Source organism: Mustela nivalis (genome assembly GCF_964662115.1).
Source record: "Mustela nivalis genome assembly, chromosome: 3".
NCBI lineage: Eukaryota > Metazoa > Chordata > Mammalia > Carnivora > Mustelidae > Mustela > Mustela nivalis.
The window spans coordinates 34505177-34524215 of record NC_139022.1 but is presented as its reverse complement, the minus strand read 5'-3'; the positions used below and the strand labels follow the sequence as shown (position 1 = coordinate 34524215).

The 19039-nt window shown below is 40.3% G+C and overlaps 1 protein-coding gene across 8 annotated transcripts in view; it reads right to left on the bottom strand.

Annotated features, from left to right (window-relative positions):
* Positions 1-19039, bottom strand: part of KCNN2 (potassium calcium-activated channel subfamily N member 2) — a 477186-nt gene that overhangs the window by 14946 nt on the left and 443201 nt on the right. For all 8 annotated transcript variants that reach the window (XM_082723557.1, XM_082723555.1, XM_082723554.1 and 5 more), the window contains one exon: positions 8643-8753. In XM_082723557.1, coding sequence (XP_082579683.1) covers positions 8643-8753 — 111 coding nt within the window. The remainder of the gene's footprint in view (positions 1-8642; positions 8754-19039) is intronic.

Here is a 19039-nt window from a genome sequence, read left to right as displayed (position 1 = left end):
GAAGGAATAATCAACTGTTTGACATTCATACTCATGCCTTTTTGACAAGGCTATTCCAATTTCAGAATGTCTGTAATCATTCTTGGTGACCATCAGGAAAAAAGATTTCTTCTGTGCAGTGTTTTTGGGGGATAGCTACAGTTTTCTCTAGCCATAAATGGCACCATTGAACTTGGATCTTGAACCTTCCTCTTGGTAACTCTGCATGACTGTTAGGTCTTTGTTTACTCTTGGTTGTGTCCCAGAAGTTTTTCCTAATCTTTCAGATCTTTGAACTCTTTTTTTAAATTGTAGTTGCCATACTGTGTTCCGTTAGTTGGGTATGGACAATGTGGTGACTCGACAGTTGTGTTACCAAATGCTCGGCATTTGTGCCCTTACCGTATTCATGTCACTGAGCAAAGGTGTCCCACGGATATTGTCTGTGTTTCTGATACCGTACTTGACTTACTCATTTTGTAACTGGAAGTCTGTATCTCTTAATCCCCCTCAACTACCTTGCCCATCTCCAAACCCTACTCTCCTCTGGCAACTCTCATTCGGTTCTGGGTATTTAAAAGCCTAGTTTTGTTTTTTGTTTGTTTGTTTGTTTTTGGGTCTGTGTCTCTTTTTAACTCTATTTTTTCATTTGTTTCTTAACTTCCACCTATGAAGGAAATCATATGGTACCTTGTGTTTGTCTGACTCCTATCACTTAGCATGATACTCTCTAGCTCCATCCATGTTTTTGCAAACTGCAACCATTTCATTCTTTGTTATAGCTAAGTAATGTTACACTGTGTATGTATGTTTCATATCTTCTGTATCCATTCATCTGTTGATTGAAACTTACATGGCTTCCATAGCTTAGCTATTTTTAAAAATGCAATAAATATAGGGGTACATATATCTTTTCTAATTAGTGTTTTCGTTTTCTATACCCAGAAGTGAAAGAACTGGATTGTATAGTACTTATCATTTTATTTTTTTTAGGCATCCCTGTGTCATTTTCCATAATGGCTGTACCAGTCTGCATTCCCACCAACAGTCCATGAGTGTTCTCTTACTTTTACATCTTCATCAACACTTGTTATATCTTGTCTTTTTGATACTAACCATATGGATTTCGATTTTCCTAATGGTGAGTGATGCTGAGCATCTTTTCATGTGCCTATTGGCCATCTGTGTGTCTTCTATGGAGAATTTCTGTTCAGGCCCTCTAACCAGTTTTTAATTGGATTATTTGGATTTTTTGGTATTGAGTTATATTAGTTCCTTATATATTTTGAATTATTAACTCCCTATTCATGCATCACTTGTAAATATATTCTCCCATTCAGTAACAGATGGCCTTTTTATTTTGTTGGTGGATGATCCTTTTAATGTATTGTTGAATGTGGTTTACTCATATTTTGCTGAGGATTTTGATATCAATGTTCATCAGAAATATTGGTCTGTAGTCTTCTATTTTTTTGTAGGGCCTTCATTTGGTTTTGGAATCAGGGTGGTGCTGACCTCCTAGAATGAATCTGGGAGCATTCCTTCCTCTTCTTTATGGAATGGTATAAGAAGGGTAAGTGTTAACTCTTCTTTTAATGTTTGGTAGAGTTTACCCATGAAGCCACTATTTGCTCTTAGACATTTGTTGGGAGTTTATATTATTATGGGTTCTGTATTATTACTAGTAGTTGATGTGTTCAAGGTTCCTACTTTCTGATTCAGTCTTGGAAGACTGTAGGTTTCTAGGAATTTATCCATTTCTTCTCTGTGGTCCAATTTGTTGGTGTATATTTTTTTGCAGTAGTCTCTCATAATCCTTTGTATTTTTGGCATGTCGGTTGTTACTTCTCCTCTTTCATTTCTGATTTATATATCTGAGTCTTTCTCTTTTTTTGTTTGAGGAGTCTGGTTAAGGATTTATCAATTTCCCTTATCTTTTCAGTGAACCAGCTCTTAGTATCATTGGTCCTTTCCACTGTTTTCTTGTTTCTGATTTTTAGTATTTCTTTCCCTCCACTAACTTGGGCATTATGTTTTGCTTTGTTTTGTTTTAGTTTCTTTAAATGTAAGGGTAGATTATTTGGGATTTTTCTTGCTTCTTGAGGTAGGCCTCTCCTGCTATAAACTTCCCTCTAATAACTGCTTCCAGTGCATCTCAAAGATTCTGGACTGTTGTGTTTTCATTTTCATTTGTCTATAGGTTTTTTTTTTTTTTTTTTTTAAATTTCTTCTTAGATTTCTTTCTAGACACATTGGTTATTTGGTAGTATGTTGTATTGCCTCCGTGGTTTGTTTCTTCCAGTTTTTTCTTGTAATCGTTTTCTAGTTTCAGAGCATTATGTTTGGAAATTATACTCAATATGAGTTCAATCTTCTTAAACTTACTGAGACTTGTTCTTTGTGATCTGTCCTGGAGCGTATCCCAAGTGCACATGAAAATAATGGGTATTCTGCTATTTGGATGTGGAATATGCTTTATATATGTTAGGTCCACCTGGTCTAATGTGTGTTCAAAGCTACTCTTTCCTGGTTGATTCTGTCTGGATAATCTATCCATTGTTGCAAGTGGGGGTATTAAAGTCCCCTACCATTATTGTATTACTGTCAACTTCTCCCTTATGTCTATTAATATTTGCTTATGTATTTAGGTCCTCACATACTGGGTATATAGATATTTAGAATCATATCCTTTTGTTGGACTGTTCCCCTTATCAGTATGTAATTCCCTTCTTTGTCTCTTGGTTTAAAGTCTATTCTGTCAGATGTTAAGTATTGCTACCCCAGATTTTTAGCCTTTCCATTTGCATGGAATGTCTTTCTTCGTCTCTGCACTTTCTGTCAGTATGTGTCTCTATGTCAAAAGCAAGTCTCTTGTAGGGACCATATAGCTGGGTCCTATTTTTCTATCCATTCAGTCATCCTGTGTCTTTTGGTTGAATCACTTAGTCCATTTACACTTAAATTGTTGACAGGCACGTACTTATTGCCATTTTGATGTTTCCCTATATTGCTTTTGGAGTTCTGTTCTTCTTTTCTTGCTCTCATAGCTTTATGTTAGGATTCTTTTTATTTTGTGTGCACTTATTACAGGTTTTTGGCTTGTGGTTACAATGAGGTGCATATATCCAGTGTGTATGATAGTCGATAGTAAGTTGATGGTCGCTTAAGTTCAAAAGCATTCTAAAAGCACTGCCTTTCTAGGGGTGCCTGGATGGCTCAGTCTGTTAAGCATCCGACTCCTGATTTCAGCTCAGGTCAGGATCTTGGGGTTGTGAATTGAGCACTGCATCAGGCTCTGTGCTAGGTATGGAGCCTACTTGAGATTCTCTTTCTCCTCATCTATCTCTAATCAATCAATCAACCAATGAAAGCATTATATTTCTATGCTGTCACTCATATTTTATATGTATAACATATTTTACATATTTTAATTTTGCGTATACCTTAACTAATTTCTGTAGACGTAATGGACTTTATTGCTTTTGTCTGTGACCCTTCATACTAGCTTTGTAAGTGACTCATCTACTACCGTTACTATATATTTGCTTTTACCAGTGAACTTTTTCCTTTCAAGATTTTCTTCTAGTTAAGACCTTTCTTTCTGAGCTAAAGAAGTCCAATTAATGTTTCTTATAAGGACAGTGTAGTGGTAATGAACTCCTTGATGTCTCTTTCAATTCTGAATGATAAACTATCTGGGTAGAATATTGGTATAGGTTTTTTTCCTTTCAGCAGTTTGAATATCTCATGCCCCTCCCTTCTTGCTTGCAAACTCTGCTGAAAACTCAGCTAATAGCTTTATGGGGTTTCCCTTGTACCTAACTAGTTGCTTTTTTCTTGCTACTTACTTACTTACATAATTTATTGAGAGAGCCAACATGAGTAGGAGTTGGGGAGAGCAGGGGGAGAGGGAGAATTTTTTTTTTTTTTTTAGATTTTATTTATTTATTTGTCAGAGAGAGAGCAAATGAGCACAGGCAGGCAGAGTAGCAGGCAGAGGCAGAGGGAGAAGCAGGCTCCCTGCTGAGCAAAGAGCCCAATGTGGGACTCGATCCCAGGATGCTGGGATCATGACCCCAAGCCGAAGGCAACTGCTTAACCAACTGAGCCACCCAGGCATCCCAAGAGAGGGAGAATCTTAAGGAGGCTCTACACTGACCTTGGAGGCCAATGTGGGGCTCTATCTCACAACCCTGATATTATGACCTGAGCTGATCTCCAGTGTCAGACACATAACCAACAGAGACACCCAGGTGCCCCTCTCGTGCTACTTTTAAGATTCTCTTTTCATCTGCAATTTTTGTCATTTTAATATGTGTCATGGTATTGGCCTCTTTGGGTTCCTCTTGTTTGCATCTCCCTGTACTTCCTGGACCTGTATATTTGTTTCTTTCCCCCAGGTCAGAGAAGTTTTCAGCTCTTCTTTCTTTGGTAAGTATTCTGCCCCCATTCTCTCCTTGCTTCTGGGACCCCTATAGTATGAGTTACCCTGTTGTTCATCTGTTTCGTGTACCCTTTGATCTGTTCTTGATTCCTTCTAGTGTGTTTTTCTCTTGTTACTGTCTTCTTCAGTTCTGATTGGTTCTTTATATTTTCAGGCTCTGTTAAAGTTCTGAGTTCATCCCAATTTAGGTCCATTACTTTGAACTCTTTATTGGGTAGATTACTTATCTCCATTTTGTTGGTTCAGCCGTCTTTCTTAGGTTTTGCCTTTTTCCTTCTTCTTGAACATATTCCTCTGCCTCCTCATTTTGTTTGACTCCTTTTGCTTGTTACAATGTATTAGGTAGATCAGCTGTGTCTCTTGGTGTTGGAAGTACTATTGGTCTTAGGTAGAAAGTGTCCTGTGGTTCCCAGTAGCACAGTCCACTCTGGTCACCAGAACCAGGTACTAGAGAGCAGTGGGCCCTGTGAGCAGCATGTGTCCTCCTGTTGTGCCTGGGCTTTGACTGCTCTAGGCCCACGGGTAGGTGGGGCTGGCTCCTCCCGGGGGCAGTAGCTTCAGGGGGATGCTCACTAGGTGCAGTTGGATGACCAGTGCCAGCAAGGTAGGCAGAAAGGACCAGAATTGTTTCCTGCAAAGTGCTGCCGGCCAGGCTGAAGGAGGGCAAGAATATGGTGTCCACCAGCACTTCCAGTCCTGGAGAAAGTTCCTACCAATATGAATTCAGAACTTATGGAGACTCATCTCTGTGGTATGGGTCCCCAGTAACATGGGCTGCCCGATGTGGGGTTTGATGGCCTTACTCTTTAGGTAGGGTCTCTGTGCCTGTGATGTTCTTCCATCCTGTGGGTAGCCATGCAGGAGACTGGGTTCTCAACCGCATCTGTGCCCCTTCTCCATGTGGCTTTTTCTTTCAGTCTTTACCCATAGAAGATCTGTTCTGCTAGTCTTTACGGAATTTTCAGAGTTGGTTGCATTTTCTGTAGTGGTAGCCTCAGTGTATCCAGAGGTAGAGGTGAACTCAGGATCCTATTATTCTGTCATCTTCCAGTATTTTAGAATTTTTATTTAAAAAGGTACAATTATAAATGGGCCCATTTAGAAATTCCATAAATAACAAAATGGAATCAAGTGTCAAGTAAATGATACTCATTAAGTTGAAGAGAACTATAAAAGGGCTATTATTTTCATATATTGTATTGACTCTAATAATGAAATGGGTAGCCTGAGAAATTTATGTTTGATTCTAATGCCATTTTAACATTTGTAACTGTACTTAGTGACATTTTGCCCATAAAAATTCAAGCTGTTGACAGGCCTGCTGGAATGACTTTCTTGGGCCTATAAGAGACCTCTGTCCCAAGTAATATGGGAAAGCAGCTCAACTTTTAAGAAGTAGCAATGAGATAACAGAATTAATAAAGCACGGTGGAGAATGTGAATTTAAGGATAGTACTGCTTACCAAAAAAGCTTTCTATGAAGAAACTCCTAGAGATAGCGGTACATTATGAGTCCAACTAAAGTCTGTAAGTCCTTGTAACAGAGATGCTGTAAGATCAGAACACATGGTCCATTTTGGGAAATGAGACCCATTCATAAAAACCAAAGGAAGCTCTCGAGATCCACAGTCCTCCAAAAGGGGACTGGGCTTTGAGGGGAATCATGAGCAAAAGAAGCAAGAACATGAGTGCATTTTTCTGCCAAGCAGAGAAAAACAAACAAACAGACCTTTCATCTGACTTGCTGAAGGCACAGTAGTGTAAAAGCTTAAAGCACCCTGTGATATTTCAGTTCTACATCCTCAGCAGGTAACACAGAACCTCAACTATAATAGGCACACAGGGTACTTTTGTTAAATACATGTTATTCCCAGGAAGACTGTAATAAGTTGAGTAGCCACAAAGAATATCTGCTATGAGGATGGTCTCAGTCTCCAAATCCCCAGGGAATAACCCAGTAAAGCAGCAGTTCTCACCATGGGCAATGTTGTCCCCTGTGGGGACATGTGGCGGTGTCTACAGGCATTATTGGTTGTCATGAGTCTACTAAGAATGCTACTCAACAGTCAACAAGGCCCCAGGACAGCTGCAGAGTAGAGAACTATCCATTCCCAAAGATCAACCATGCTGAGGTTGAGTGACCCCGAGCTAAACCAATTAAATGATCGAACCAACCTGGAATGTCTCCCACATGATCCTGGAGACCTGTCCAAATAGCATGGATCTCTCCATCAAAGGTATTTTACTGTGGCTTTAACATCTGTCTGCTCAGTAAGTAGGATACAGAACAGCTGGAGCCCCAAGTCAATCTAAAGCAATTACATGTTTCCTTCTCAAATTAGAACTAAATACTTGCTTATGAAACCCGGGGAGTTTGGTTGGCCTCAACATGCTAACTTGGTTTCTCTCATTTGGGATCCTGTCACACCTTTTGTTCTTGTTGCTGAAAAGATTTACATGGTGTATAGGCTATTAGGGTGTTTTAATGTAATTTTTTTACCCCAGTGTGGCATTAAGGTAATTCTTGGGAAATTCATAATGTAGCATCTTCACAAGAAAATTCTCTGGATTATACAAGCGGGTCTGTGGAAGAGTTCTTTCGATACTGCACAACTTTGGACTCTTAGATACGAACTGTACAGTGTGGAACTCTTCCAAACAAGCCCATTAGGAGATCCATAAAACATCTGCTCCAAGTTTGGACTATATGTGGGCTCATAGTCCCATAGTCATTTCCTGGTGTATTTTTGAAAGCGACAAGAATCCTAACCCTCCGTTCAGTTCTGCACTTAGGTCTCTCCTTGTGCCTTTCTGTAATATTCACGAACGTTCATGAGTTTGGAGACTGAGAGACACCCAGAGGGTAGAAGACATTGAAGGAGCACGCCCAGGCCAAGAGGATGGTGTCTGCAACCGAGCGGCTTAGATCCTCAAGAATACATGCAGACCTTCCAAATGCAATGAAGTCTCACGACAACATGTGACTTAGAGAAGGACAAGGCAATTGGAATCCATGTTTCCCTTTCATAAACACTACCCACGTGTGTAAATGTGTGCGTCAGGGTGAGGGATCTATTAGGAAGTATTTACCAAATGAGCTGAGGTAACCATTTTGCAGACAAAATCTAAATGAGTGAAATCTAATCTAAATCTGATTACCTAAAATCTAAATCTAAAATCTAAAATGAGTAAATCTAAAGCTAAAATGAGTAAAAAATGAGTTAAAATAGTAAAAAATAAGTCTAAATCTAAAATGAGTTAAACCACTGAAAACTGCACCTCAGCTTGAACTCTCCATGGACTCCTTTGTGGGTAAAGTCGCCAAATTACAACGTATTTTTGTCACTTCAATGACAGCCTGATTAGATTCTGCTTCAGGTGACGCAGCAAGATGATGTTGCTGTAAAATAATATCGAGTTATCTGAACTTTCATTGTGATTTCTCCAGTACCTATGCAGAGAGGCTAAAAATAGAGTGGGAGTGGATAAGAATCTTTTCCCTCCTTGATATGATGACTTTGAGCAAGTTACCGAGCCTCTCTGTGTCTTGGCTTCCATATTTGTAAAATAAGCCTAATACTACCACTTTCCCTGTAACCCAGTTTACAGCAGTGATATGCTTGCAGCCAAGCCTCACCCAGAGGGAGTGCTCTGTAAACACCATGGTTACTGTTTTCTACCATATTTTCCCATGCGGATGCTGTACTTCATCTCCTGGACAGCCTGTAAATCAGAGAAAGGGCCTATCTCTGGTACTACCTGGGGGTCCTAAAAGTTACCGGCTGGTTCTCCCTGTCGTCGCAACCCCAGTCTTTAGAACAGCGACTGGCTCACAGAAGCTCAGTAGGACAGTGTTGAATCACTTCCCCATAAAATTTCTCGATGACACTTGACAGTGTGTTCCTTCCTATTCAATCAAATATTGGTCCCTTCTTGTATCCTGCAAACGTAAATGTTAAGTGCACTTATTTATTTAGACTGATGTGGTCTGTTTTGATCCTTGAGTAAATACCGAGGTCGTCCAATTGTTTTCTCCCTGACCTAAAGTTAGAACAAGTCCGTTCTCAACATGCAGGGGAAAAAAAATGGAAGTGATTCCAAAAAGGCCTTAACGCTAAAGCACGTCATGTCAGTTCAGAGGTCAAAATAGAGGTCATATTGCCCAACGTGGAGAGCCACACGGTAATGTCCCTTGGAAGACACAAGGGTGATGACTCACTCGTTTGGTCAGCTGAGTATCCATCATGAAGTTGTGCACGTGTTTTTCTGCTTTGGTAAGTTCTAGCTTTCTTGCCACCACAGCGACCACCAGGGCTGTGCAACCAGCACCCTGAAAACCAGAAGAGAACAGAACCCCAATAAGTCAGTACATTTGATCTCAGCCACATGAAAAAAAAAAAACAAAACATTTTGTTCACCAAGTACATAAGTGTCCAGAGATAAGAAACTGTAGCAGGGGCACCTGGGTGGCTCAGTGGGTTTTGACCATTGCCTTTGACCACTACCAAAAGCCTCTGCCTTTGGCTCAGGTCATGATTTCAGGGTCCTGGGATCGAGCCCCACCTCGGGCTCTCTGCTCAGCGGTGAGCCTGCTTCCTCCTCTCTCTATCTCTCTGCCTGCCTCTCTGACTGCTTGTGATCTCTGTCTGTCAAATAAATTTAAAAAAAAAAAGAAAGAAAAGAAAAAGAAAAGAAAAGAAAAGAAACTGTAGCATTCGGTGACCTCAACACATAGCACCAAAAATGCCTGGCCGAGCTCCAGGATCAGGCCTATAAGTGGGGCTTTAAAAACTTAGTTCATGTATTATAAGAGCTTAAGCATGATATTTGACTCAAACAGACTTTAATAATAAGAAATAAATGGTAAAGGAGCAACTTGCGGAAATTTCAGAGATTTCTTAAGAAACAGAGCATATCAGTTATATACCTGGGAGTATAATAGGAACAGATAACAGCTGAGTAAATTAGCATAAATGCATGGAGTAGAAATAACCATTATTCCATTAAAAATAACACTGCACAATCTTTTCTCAAGCTAAGACCGGAGGGAGGTCTTCAAGTCAGTGGACCGTGCCGTATCAGGAATGGAAAGAGATGCCTAATCCCCACGTACACAGAACTTCAAGGTCACGGGAAGATCTCAGCTTAACAACAGAACTACCTAGTGTTGAAAGTAAAGGGATACCTTTCCTATTTCAGACATTTACCAGTACAAAGAAAGGCACGGGCTCCCTTTTTTCCTGAAAAAGATCAGCAGTGGTCTTTTTAAAATTACAGGCCACTGTGCTGATCTCTTAGGAAGGGACACGAGACACTGATGGTATCCAAGGGATTAGAGTCCTTCTCCACGATCCCATGCACGAGGAGTTGAGTCTTCTTGGTTTAAGGCTGGTGATTTCATATGGGGCCAGGAAGGCAGGGCTGGGATACCTCAGCTGTTAATTTCGGGCAAGGTCATGGCTACTGCAGTTATCTCATGGATCTCGGCAGAGCCAACCTCATGGGAGTAGAGGGGGAAACTGAGGACCTACCAACTGGCCTGTGAAAGGGAGGTTGGGCCCTCCAGATGGAGTCCTATCCCTGAGAGGACCCCAGGATGGTAGGACTGGCCAAACTGTCTCACTAGACAGCGAAGAAGGCAGGGTTTAGGCAGGAATCTGTGGCAAAGGGGTGCCAACAGCATGATGTTACAATACTTGTGGATCTTTTAACAGGCTTGAATCTTTTTAAACTAGTTCTTAATAGGATCTTTTTTAAAAAATACTTTATTTATTTATTTATTTGACAGACAGAGATCACACGTAGGCAGAGAGTCAGGCAGAGAGAGAGAGGAGGAAGCAGGCTCCCTGCTGAGCAGAGAGCCTGATGCGGGGCTGGATCCCAGGACCCTGGGATCATGACCCAAGCCGAAGGCAGAGGCTTTAACCCACTGAGCCACCCAGGTGCCCCTTAACAGGATCTTCTTTACGTTAGCCAAAATGTTAAGGTGCTCACTGGATAGTTATCCAAGAGAGTTCCCAAGTCCCACCAGGTGACCTGGTTTTCCTCACTACAAGTAGGTCTGAAAATCACAAATTACAAAAGCAAATTCCACACATTATGTACATGGTAGACTTCACCTTCAGTACCTAATATTGAGGAAGGGGAATTACTCCCAGCATATCCATGTCTATAATATTATATGGCTGCTTTAAAATTTTATTTCTGTAATGTTTAAAGGCAACATAATATTCAAGCAAGTCAGATAATTATACACAAAATGTGCTCTGAATTTTATCGTTTAAAAAGGATCCGCACTTGGAAACAAATTTAAGGAGGTAGAAGACCTTCACTCTGAAAAATATAAGACACTGATTAAAGAAACCAAAGAGGACATAAATCAGCGGAAAGATCGGACGTGCTCATGAATTGGAAGAATTAAGATATCTATACTACTCAAAGCAACCTACAGATTCAGGGCTCCCTATCAAAATTTCAATGGTATTTTTCATAGACCTAGAAAAAATGAGCCCTGAATTTGTATATAACCACAAAAAAATGCCCTGATAGCCAAAGCAGTACTAAAAGAGAAGAGCAAAGCTAGAGGTGTCAGCCTCCCTGATCGCAAACCACACTACAATCAAAATAGTATGGTACTGGCACAGAAATGGACTCACAGATCAATGGAATAGGATAAAGAGCCCAGAAGTAAACACAGGCTTCAGTGGTCAATTTACAACAAAGGTGACAAGAATAAAAAATGGGTAAAAGATAATCTTGGAAAACTGGACCACTTTCTTAAACCATCCACAAAAATAAAACGAAATGAATTAAAGACCTAAATTTGAGACCTGAAACCATAAAACTCTTAGAAAAAAAAAATTGGCAGTAAACCTAACTTAGCCCCCTGAGCATCACATTTTGGATTTGTTTCCTCAGACAAGGACAACAGTGCGACAACATCAAATGTCAAACTAAAAAGGTTGCACAATGAAGAATATCATCACCAAAGCAAAAAACAACTTACCTACTGCATGAGGAAGATATTTGTAAATGGTAGATCCAGTAAGATCCCATAAGGGGTTAATTTAAAGAGCACCTACAACTCAACATCCAGAAAAACCAAATAACCTGATTAAAAATGGACAAAGAACACGAATAGATGTTTCTTGTAAAAAGACATACAGCTGGCCAACAGATACATGAAAAGATGCTCAACATCAAGGAAATGCAAATCAAATCCACAATAAGATACCACCTCACACCTGTTAGAATGGCAGATACCAAAAAGACAAGAAATAACAAGTGTTGGCTAGAATGGGGAGGAAACGGACCCCTCGTGCACTGCTGGTGGGAATGTAAGTTGGTGCAGCCACTGAGGAAAGAGAGTATGACAGTTCTTTAAAAAATTGAAAATAGAGCTACCCTACAATCCAGTAATCCCACTTCTGAGGATTTACCCACTTCTGATGGAATATTACTTAGCCATAAAGAATGTGATCTTGCCATTGGAATCAACATGGATGGAACTAGAAGTTTCTATGCTAAGTGAAATAAGTCAAAGACAAATACAGTATGCTTTCACTTACATGTAGAATTTTTAAGAAATAAATAAATATACCAGAAACAGGCAAATATAGAAAACAAACTTCCAGTTATCAAATAAAAAGATCCTGGGGCTATGGAATACATTCTAAGGGATATAATAAATAATAATGTGAGGACTTTTTATGGTGACAGGGGGTAACTAGACTTCTGGTGATCCTGTCTTAATACATAGAAATGTTGATTCACTGCAGCACACACTGAAACTAACATAGTATTATATATCACCTATACTCTCAATTTTAAAAAAGGAATGACTTTTTGAAAGCATACACATCTGTGCTATTCACTTTCAAACATTTGCCACAACATCTAAATAGTTTTGGTGTACTGGGAAGGAGCTAACCAAAAAACAGTGGCCACTCAAGATGGCCATCCATACCTGCCCACTGTAGTTACTATTTGCTCGAGAAATACAGATCACATGTTGCACACTGCTCCCAGGTGCTCATCACTCAGTAACGAAATTCAAGAGCACCAGTGGTTTCCGCATAAGCAGAGAATGTAAAAATCTGAGGGGCTTCCACTGCTAGAGAGAGAGGAGCTGTGAGCGGCGGCTGGCACTCAAAGTTGAATATTGTTCTCCCCTGGCAGGTGGCCACTGCTGAGATCCTTCTGGAAAGAGATCAACATCCTAACAGGAGTGGAAAATCACCGGTATCAAGAGCCTTTGAAGGTCGATTTTTATTTGTGTTTATCCTTGCGTTCTTTTTTGTTGTTTTTGGTTTTGGTCCCCACCCCCGGTCAGCATTCTCTAGCTCGCCGCAAGTCTTGTGCACTAAAATGAGTACGTGCGGCAAACTGCAAAAGCAGGAGAGTCTGACAGTTTAGGAGTTATTCAAACTATTACCCGTACCTGTCACTTCATCATCCTAACTGTACCCTTGAAATGGTACCTCAAGGACCACTTAGAAACCTCCCTCTGTTCAAACACAGCCACTCCTTTAGTTTTGTTTAATTAGGGCAGCCATAAACTCCTACATCCCCAGGTTCTTAATATTCATCAAAGGACTCCATGTGGATAGAATTGGGTTTCAAAAAAGTAACTTAAAAAAAAAAATGTAGAGGTATGCAAAATGAAAGTTTCCCAGGTTCCAAGGAAATCCCCACCCACGTGACGGGTTTTAAAGATTTAAGTAACGGCATGATGTTATTGTCCATTCCGTTCCGTGAAGTGAAGACAGATGAAAGTAAACATGCTTTTACAACATTTCCTCCAAAGTGTGTCGTCATCGTGATGGATGTAGAAACAGTTGGGACGAACATATGTTACTCTCTGAAAGGAAGATCCCTGTATGCCTTTACCAAGATGAGTCATCTTCCTTTCACCGAAGTCAGAAAATATATCCTGGTTCCTGGTCTCCCCTTTCGTTCATGTTATGAAGGAAGAATGAAACAAATCACTGGCCTGTCCCTTCAAGATGCTCGGGACCCTCCAGACTACACAAGGAAAAACACGGGTGTGTTTACGAAGCTGACAGACTCAAGGAAAATGTGGAGGTTCTCCTTAGCTGCTGTGTCACTTTTCCTTCCAACAAATTACACGTTGCTAGAGAGAAAGAGAGAGAGAGGAGGGAGACCGTGTCCTTAGAAGAGATCATTACTAAAGCTCACTGCCCTATACCAGATAATCAGCATAAAGCAGAAGTGGAACCCCAACACCTGGAGGGTCTGAGAAGCTGCCAAATGGAAAAAATACAGCCCTTTCTTCCATTCTGCATTTCTTCATCAGAACACAGAAACCATAAGGCACGTTGGGCCGCAGAATGTTCAGGAAGAAATTCATTCTCCTCGAGGTCATTTTACTGCACGATGTTTGAAAAGTTCAAGGCACCACCGTCATTTTACACCAGGTCTCCTGGTTCTGCTCCTCTGGTGGATTCCTTCAAGAATCATTTTGGAAATCCATTTTGGGGAGCAAGATTTAACAAGCTGACAATATGAGCCTATAGAGAAGGGAAATACTTTAATAGCCCATTGGGTAAAGGTTTGGATTCTTATTTAAAGAGGCACCTGCCACAAATGTAACATAAACACTGGAATGTATAATTTTCTTTTAGAAATTTCAGGATCCAGACCCTCACCAAAAATGACTAATGAAAAAAAAAATATGAGTGTTCAAAATACGCCAGTGCTAAATTAATTCTCCTCCTGCAAGTCTTATAGTAGCTCCTAAAAGCTCATAACTTGAGTGTGATAGCCAATTTGTTCGACTATCAGTAATTAAAATTTACCAAAATACAGTTAATTTGAAAAAAAAATCATGCTTTTTCCTTAAAATACACCCAAATTAATAAAAAGCTTTAAGGCCGATTAACTTGAAAATATCTGCATATCCTCCAAAAGGAAGATAAAATTAGTATTTGGAAATACTGCCCATTTCTCTGTCCCTGGGGTTGACTGATGCAGTATCACAGAATGATAAACACATTTTAGTGCGCTCGTCTGATACACTTTTTTTTTTTTTTTTTTTGTGAAACTACGTTAACCAATCACTTCTGGCAACTAAAATTCTATAAACCACTCAGCTTTCCTATTCTATCCCATTGGAATTCTGCAAGATTTCCTCGGGTCATGAAAATCAACAGCAGTCCAGGTAATTTTGAAGACAGATTGCCCTGAATTTCTTTAAAGATGAGTTGGTATTTGTTGATAGGAGGGGAAAGGTCAAGTCTGCTGTCCTCAACCGGTGGAAGAGGGGAGGAGGTAATTGTGGTTTTTTTGAGTTCAGTCAAAAAATCCAGACCTACAAAACCCAAATCTCCATTAGAGTGATTTGCTGGTTCAGCTCATTCTTGCACTCTGACGGTTGGAAAGAAAGAAACGGTGCCTAAAACTGGTAGTCAACAATGAGTCACACCCGGGTTTCAATCTCCTTATGACAGTGCCAGGGTGAGGGCACGTACTGTAAAGACAGGAACGGTAGTCCTGCCAAATAAAAGTGCTGATAGTCTAGAAAAATCAGGTGGAATGGTGGAGGCAACAAGTCAGAAGCTAGAAGGTCACAACAACTTCTGACTCGACGTGTCTGTACTTGGAAAGCAGCTATTATATTTCTGGAGAAATGTCCCTGTGGAGCCATGAAGGTCTGCTTAGGGCACTGGTAGAGAACTCTGTCTTCTGACTGAAGGTCCATCAACCCCCGCTGCTCCTCTGCGCAACATAGAAATGAGCCGAAGAATTTAAAGATGGGCTCTCCTCAAATTCACTGAACACACCAGAAAGACCCCAGCAAATAAAAAGCTTCTTCCAAGTTATCTGATCTTAAACACGTCATGTCAAATTCTAGAAGACTTACAAAAAGTATCCTGGGGTGGGTTTTTTGTTTGTTTTGTTTTTTGTTTATTCACACAAGCAATACCAGGAACTGAGTTTTTACTCTAGTTTCTCAGGATTTCTATATCCCCTGGCAGGGGGAAAAAAAATCCCTGAATGGAGAGAGAGAAAGTAGGAAGAATATAACCAGACCTTCAGTTTAGCCCTCTTGAATACCAGTCATTCTCTTTATAAGCTCTGGCTAATTGATGGCTGTGTTCTGGAAGACTCTGTGACTAATTGAACAATGTAGCGTTTTTTCCCCCTCAGGATGAAAACTGACCTTTGACAACTGACTGAGCCACCATGTGACTTTCCGTCAAGACTCCTCCCCAAAGATACAGATGTAGTGAAAAGAAGGGCCATCTGTACCCCAATGTTCATAGCAGCAATGGCCACGGTCGTCAAACTGTGGAAAGAACCAAGATGCCCTTCAACGGATGAATGGATAAAGAAGATGTCCATATCTACAATGGAATATTACACCTCCATCAGAAAGGATGACTACCCAACTTTTGTATCAACATGGATGGGACTGGAGGAGATTATGCTGAGTGAAGTAAGTCAAGCAGAGAGAGTCATTTATCATATGGTTTCACTTACTTGTGGAGCATAAGGAATAACACGGAGGACACTAGGAGAAGGAGTTGGGGACGATTGGAGGGGGAGACAAACCATGAGAGACTGTGGACTCTGAGAAACAAATTGAGGGTTTTGGAGGGGAGGGGGTGGGGGGTTGGGTGAGCCTGGTGGTGGGTGTTAAGGAGGGCACGGATTGTGTGGAGCCCTGGGTGTGAAGCATAAACAATGAATCTTGGAACACTGAAAAAATTAAATTAAAAAAAAAAAAAAGACTCCTCAACAATGGGTAAAAGGATTTATTATCTTAAACTCTCATCCTGAGGTAGTATAATAAATAGACCTTTTTGTTATTGTGGTTCCCTGAATAAAACTTGAACGATTCACTGCTGCCATGATTGTTAAATTGTTCCGAACTGCAGAAATGGTTGGGGGAAAGCTAGATCACACTTGTGAACTGGACCCACATGTGTTAATGAATCCATGGGGAACCGCTTACCAGGTAATAACTTGTGTCCCTAGGATGGGGCAGATGATACTTCCTGTTTTAAGGTAATTTTGCCAAAAAATCTTGTCATATGTTCTAGGTAAAGGGCCCACGGGAGTTGCCATAATTCTACAGAAATAGACAAGCAAAAATGCTAAGTGACTTAATGACCTTCATTCTCCTATAAGCCTAGAGATACCCTTTCACCAGTGAAACTGTATTCTCCTCTTGAAATGATCCTATATATTCCTAAGTAAGGGAAAAGTAGAGCTTTTAGTGTGTTTTTTCTACACGTACAGATATGAAAGCATAGCTAGGATAACTTTATAATTGCTAAGCAAAACAACTACCTGCTCTACATCAAGTAGGACATGATGTTCTTATCATGTCCAGCTCCAACTGATGAAAAGCTAAGACACCAATGATCTGACAGTGATGTCTGCCCAGCACCTTCAGCCAAAAGAAGAAAGCCATTTAGAGGTCATCCCATTGGCTGTGGAAGCATCAAATTCTTGGTAGGACCCCACAGAGGAAAGACTGATGGATAAAGAGAAAAAAGTAATTACAATCTTCATGGCTTTCTCTGGAAGGGTGATGAATGACCATTAAGCAATCCTGGGAGTCTGTGTTTATAAGACACTATCTAGGAGAGAGGAAGAGATCCTTGTGTCTTCAGCTTTACTATTAGGTAGGTGTGGGTAAAAAGGAGATTTCTGCTTGATTTGTCTGATCTATCGCACTGTGGTACCTGTATCTAAGATCATCTAAGCATTTCCATCATCATTTATGCACACAACACTGTAAAAATTACAAGAAAAGCTCTGCATGGTTGTCTTGGATTCACAATTGACATTTCAGGCAAGGAGAGGTGTTTTGTTTTGTTGATAAGGCCATTTGTTTGTCTCTTAGAAATATTCTGGAAAACTCTCTCTCCTCACTTTTTCACAATATACTTCTGCCCAGAGCACTGCAGATTAATCTTAATGTCATGGGAGCCCAAAAATATCACTCACGACACAAATTAAGCTATTTAAAATATTTTAAATTACAGTTTAATTTTGGGATTTTAACCAATGAAATGTGCACATCTAAAAAGGTGCCATGAAATAATTCATTAGTTTCATTAGTTTTATGAAGAAAGCCAGTGCTCATTTCTTTATGTGTACATTTTGAAATGGGAAATGGTCTTTGTAGATGTTAGCATTTGGAGTCACTATATCTTACGTCAAAGTGGAAAAAAGAACCCACCACATAAAGCTATAAATTCTATCAACTTCATAAAGACAAAAGCCAGAAAATTCAAATATAAAAGAATACAAAAAATATAGCACTTCAGAGATAATAGACAAGATGATTCAGGGATGACCCTGTCCTCTCTCAGGAGTATTGTAAATAGTATTTCCTTTTCACAATTTAGCAGGGGCCAGATGGAGAGAGAGAGAGAGATGGCCCACGGGAAATCTGACATTGTGCATTTTACCTAAACATGCATTGCAAAAGCCCAAGGGGGAATAGGCAAATAAATGCCTAAAATAAAAGCAAGTCGTGTCTGGCTTGGATAATCCCAAAGTGACAAACTGGTATTTAAGTTTCCTGAAACAAAAGCCAAAAAACAAAACAAGATGAAAGGTGTTTTGTCAGACACTTTTTTAAAGGAAACTAACCATATCTATGGGCTGGGAAGACAACTTAGCTTCTTCAAGGTATCTTCACTGTCAGCCAAACACTCTCCATATCCATATGGATAACCTGAGCAACACATGGTCAAGCCCCAGAAAGTTTACATGGGATGGAATCAATTCCCAGAAACTCATCCCCAGAAGGTCGCTCTGGGGACGTGACTCCATGGGAGGTTGCTTGGTCTAAGGATAGACACAATCCAACTCCATGAAGCATTTCATGTAGGTTAGTCCAAGGTTAATGAATTTGTCAACATGCAAGTAAACCAGTTTGGATGGGGCCAGTTAAGAAATAAGTCTGTTTGAAGGGGCACCTGCTCCCCAATGTTCATAGCAGCAATGTCCACATAGACGAACTATGGAAAGAGCCCAGATGTCCATCGACAGGTGAACGGATAAAGAAAATGTGGTATATACACACGATGGAATATTACACAGCCATCAAAAAGAATGAAACCTTGCCACCTGCAAGGACGTGGATGGAGCTAGAGGTTATTATGCTAAGTAAAATAAATCAGTCAGAGAAAGATGCCATATGATTTCACGCCTATGCAGAATTTAAGAAACAAAACAGATGAACACAGGGGAAGGGGAGGAAAAATAAGAAATGACAAAAACAGAGGGAGACTGTTAACTCTATAAGAGACTGTCAACTCTAGGGAACAAATCGAGGGTTGCTGGAGGGGGGAGGGGCGGGAGGGAAGGGGTAACCAGGTGACGGGCATTAAGGAGGGCACTTGATGGACTGAGCACTGGGTCTTATATGTAATTGATAAGTCACTAAATTCTACCTCTGAAACTAATAAGACACTCTATGTTAACTAAATTTGAATTTAAATAAAAAATTAAAAAGTCTCATCTGTTCCTTACATGGGAGTGGACCTCCTCAGCCTGAGAACAGAGAGTCTTTCACCATGAAGCCAGAAGGCAGCAGCGAAGTCATAACATCTTTGGGTCCGTATAGATGAAAGG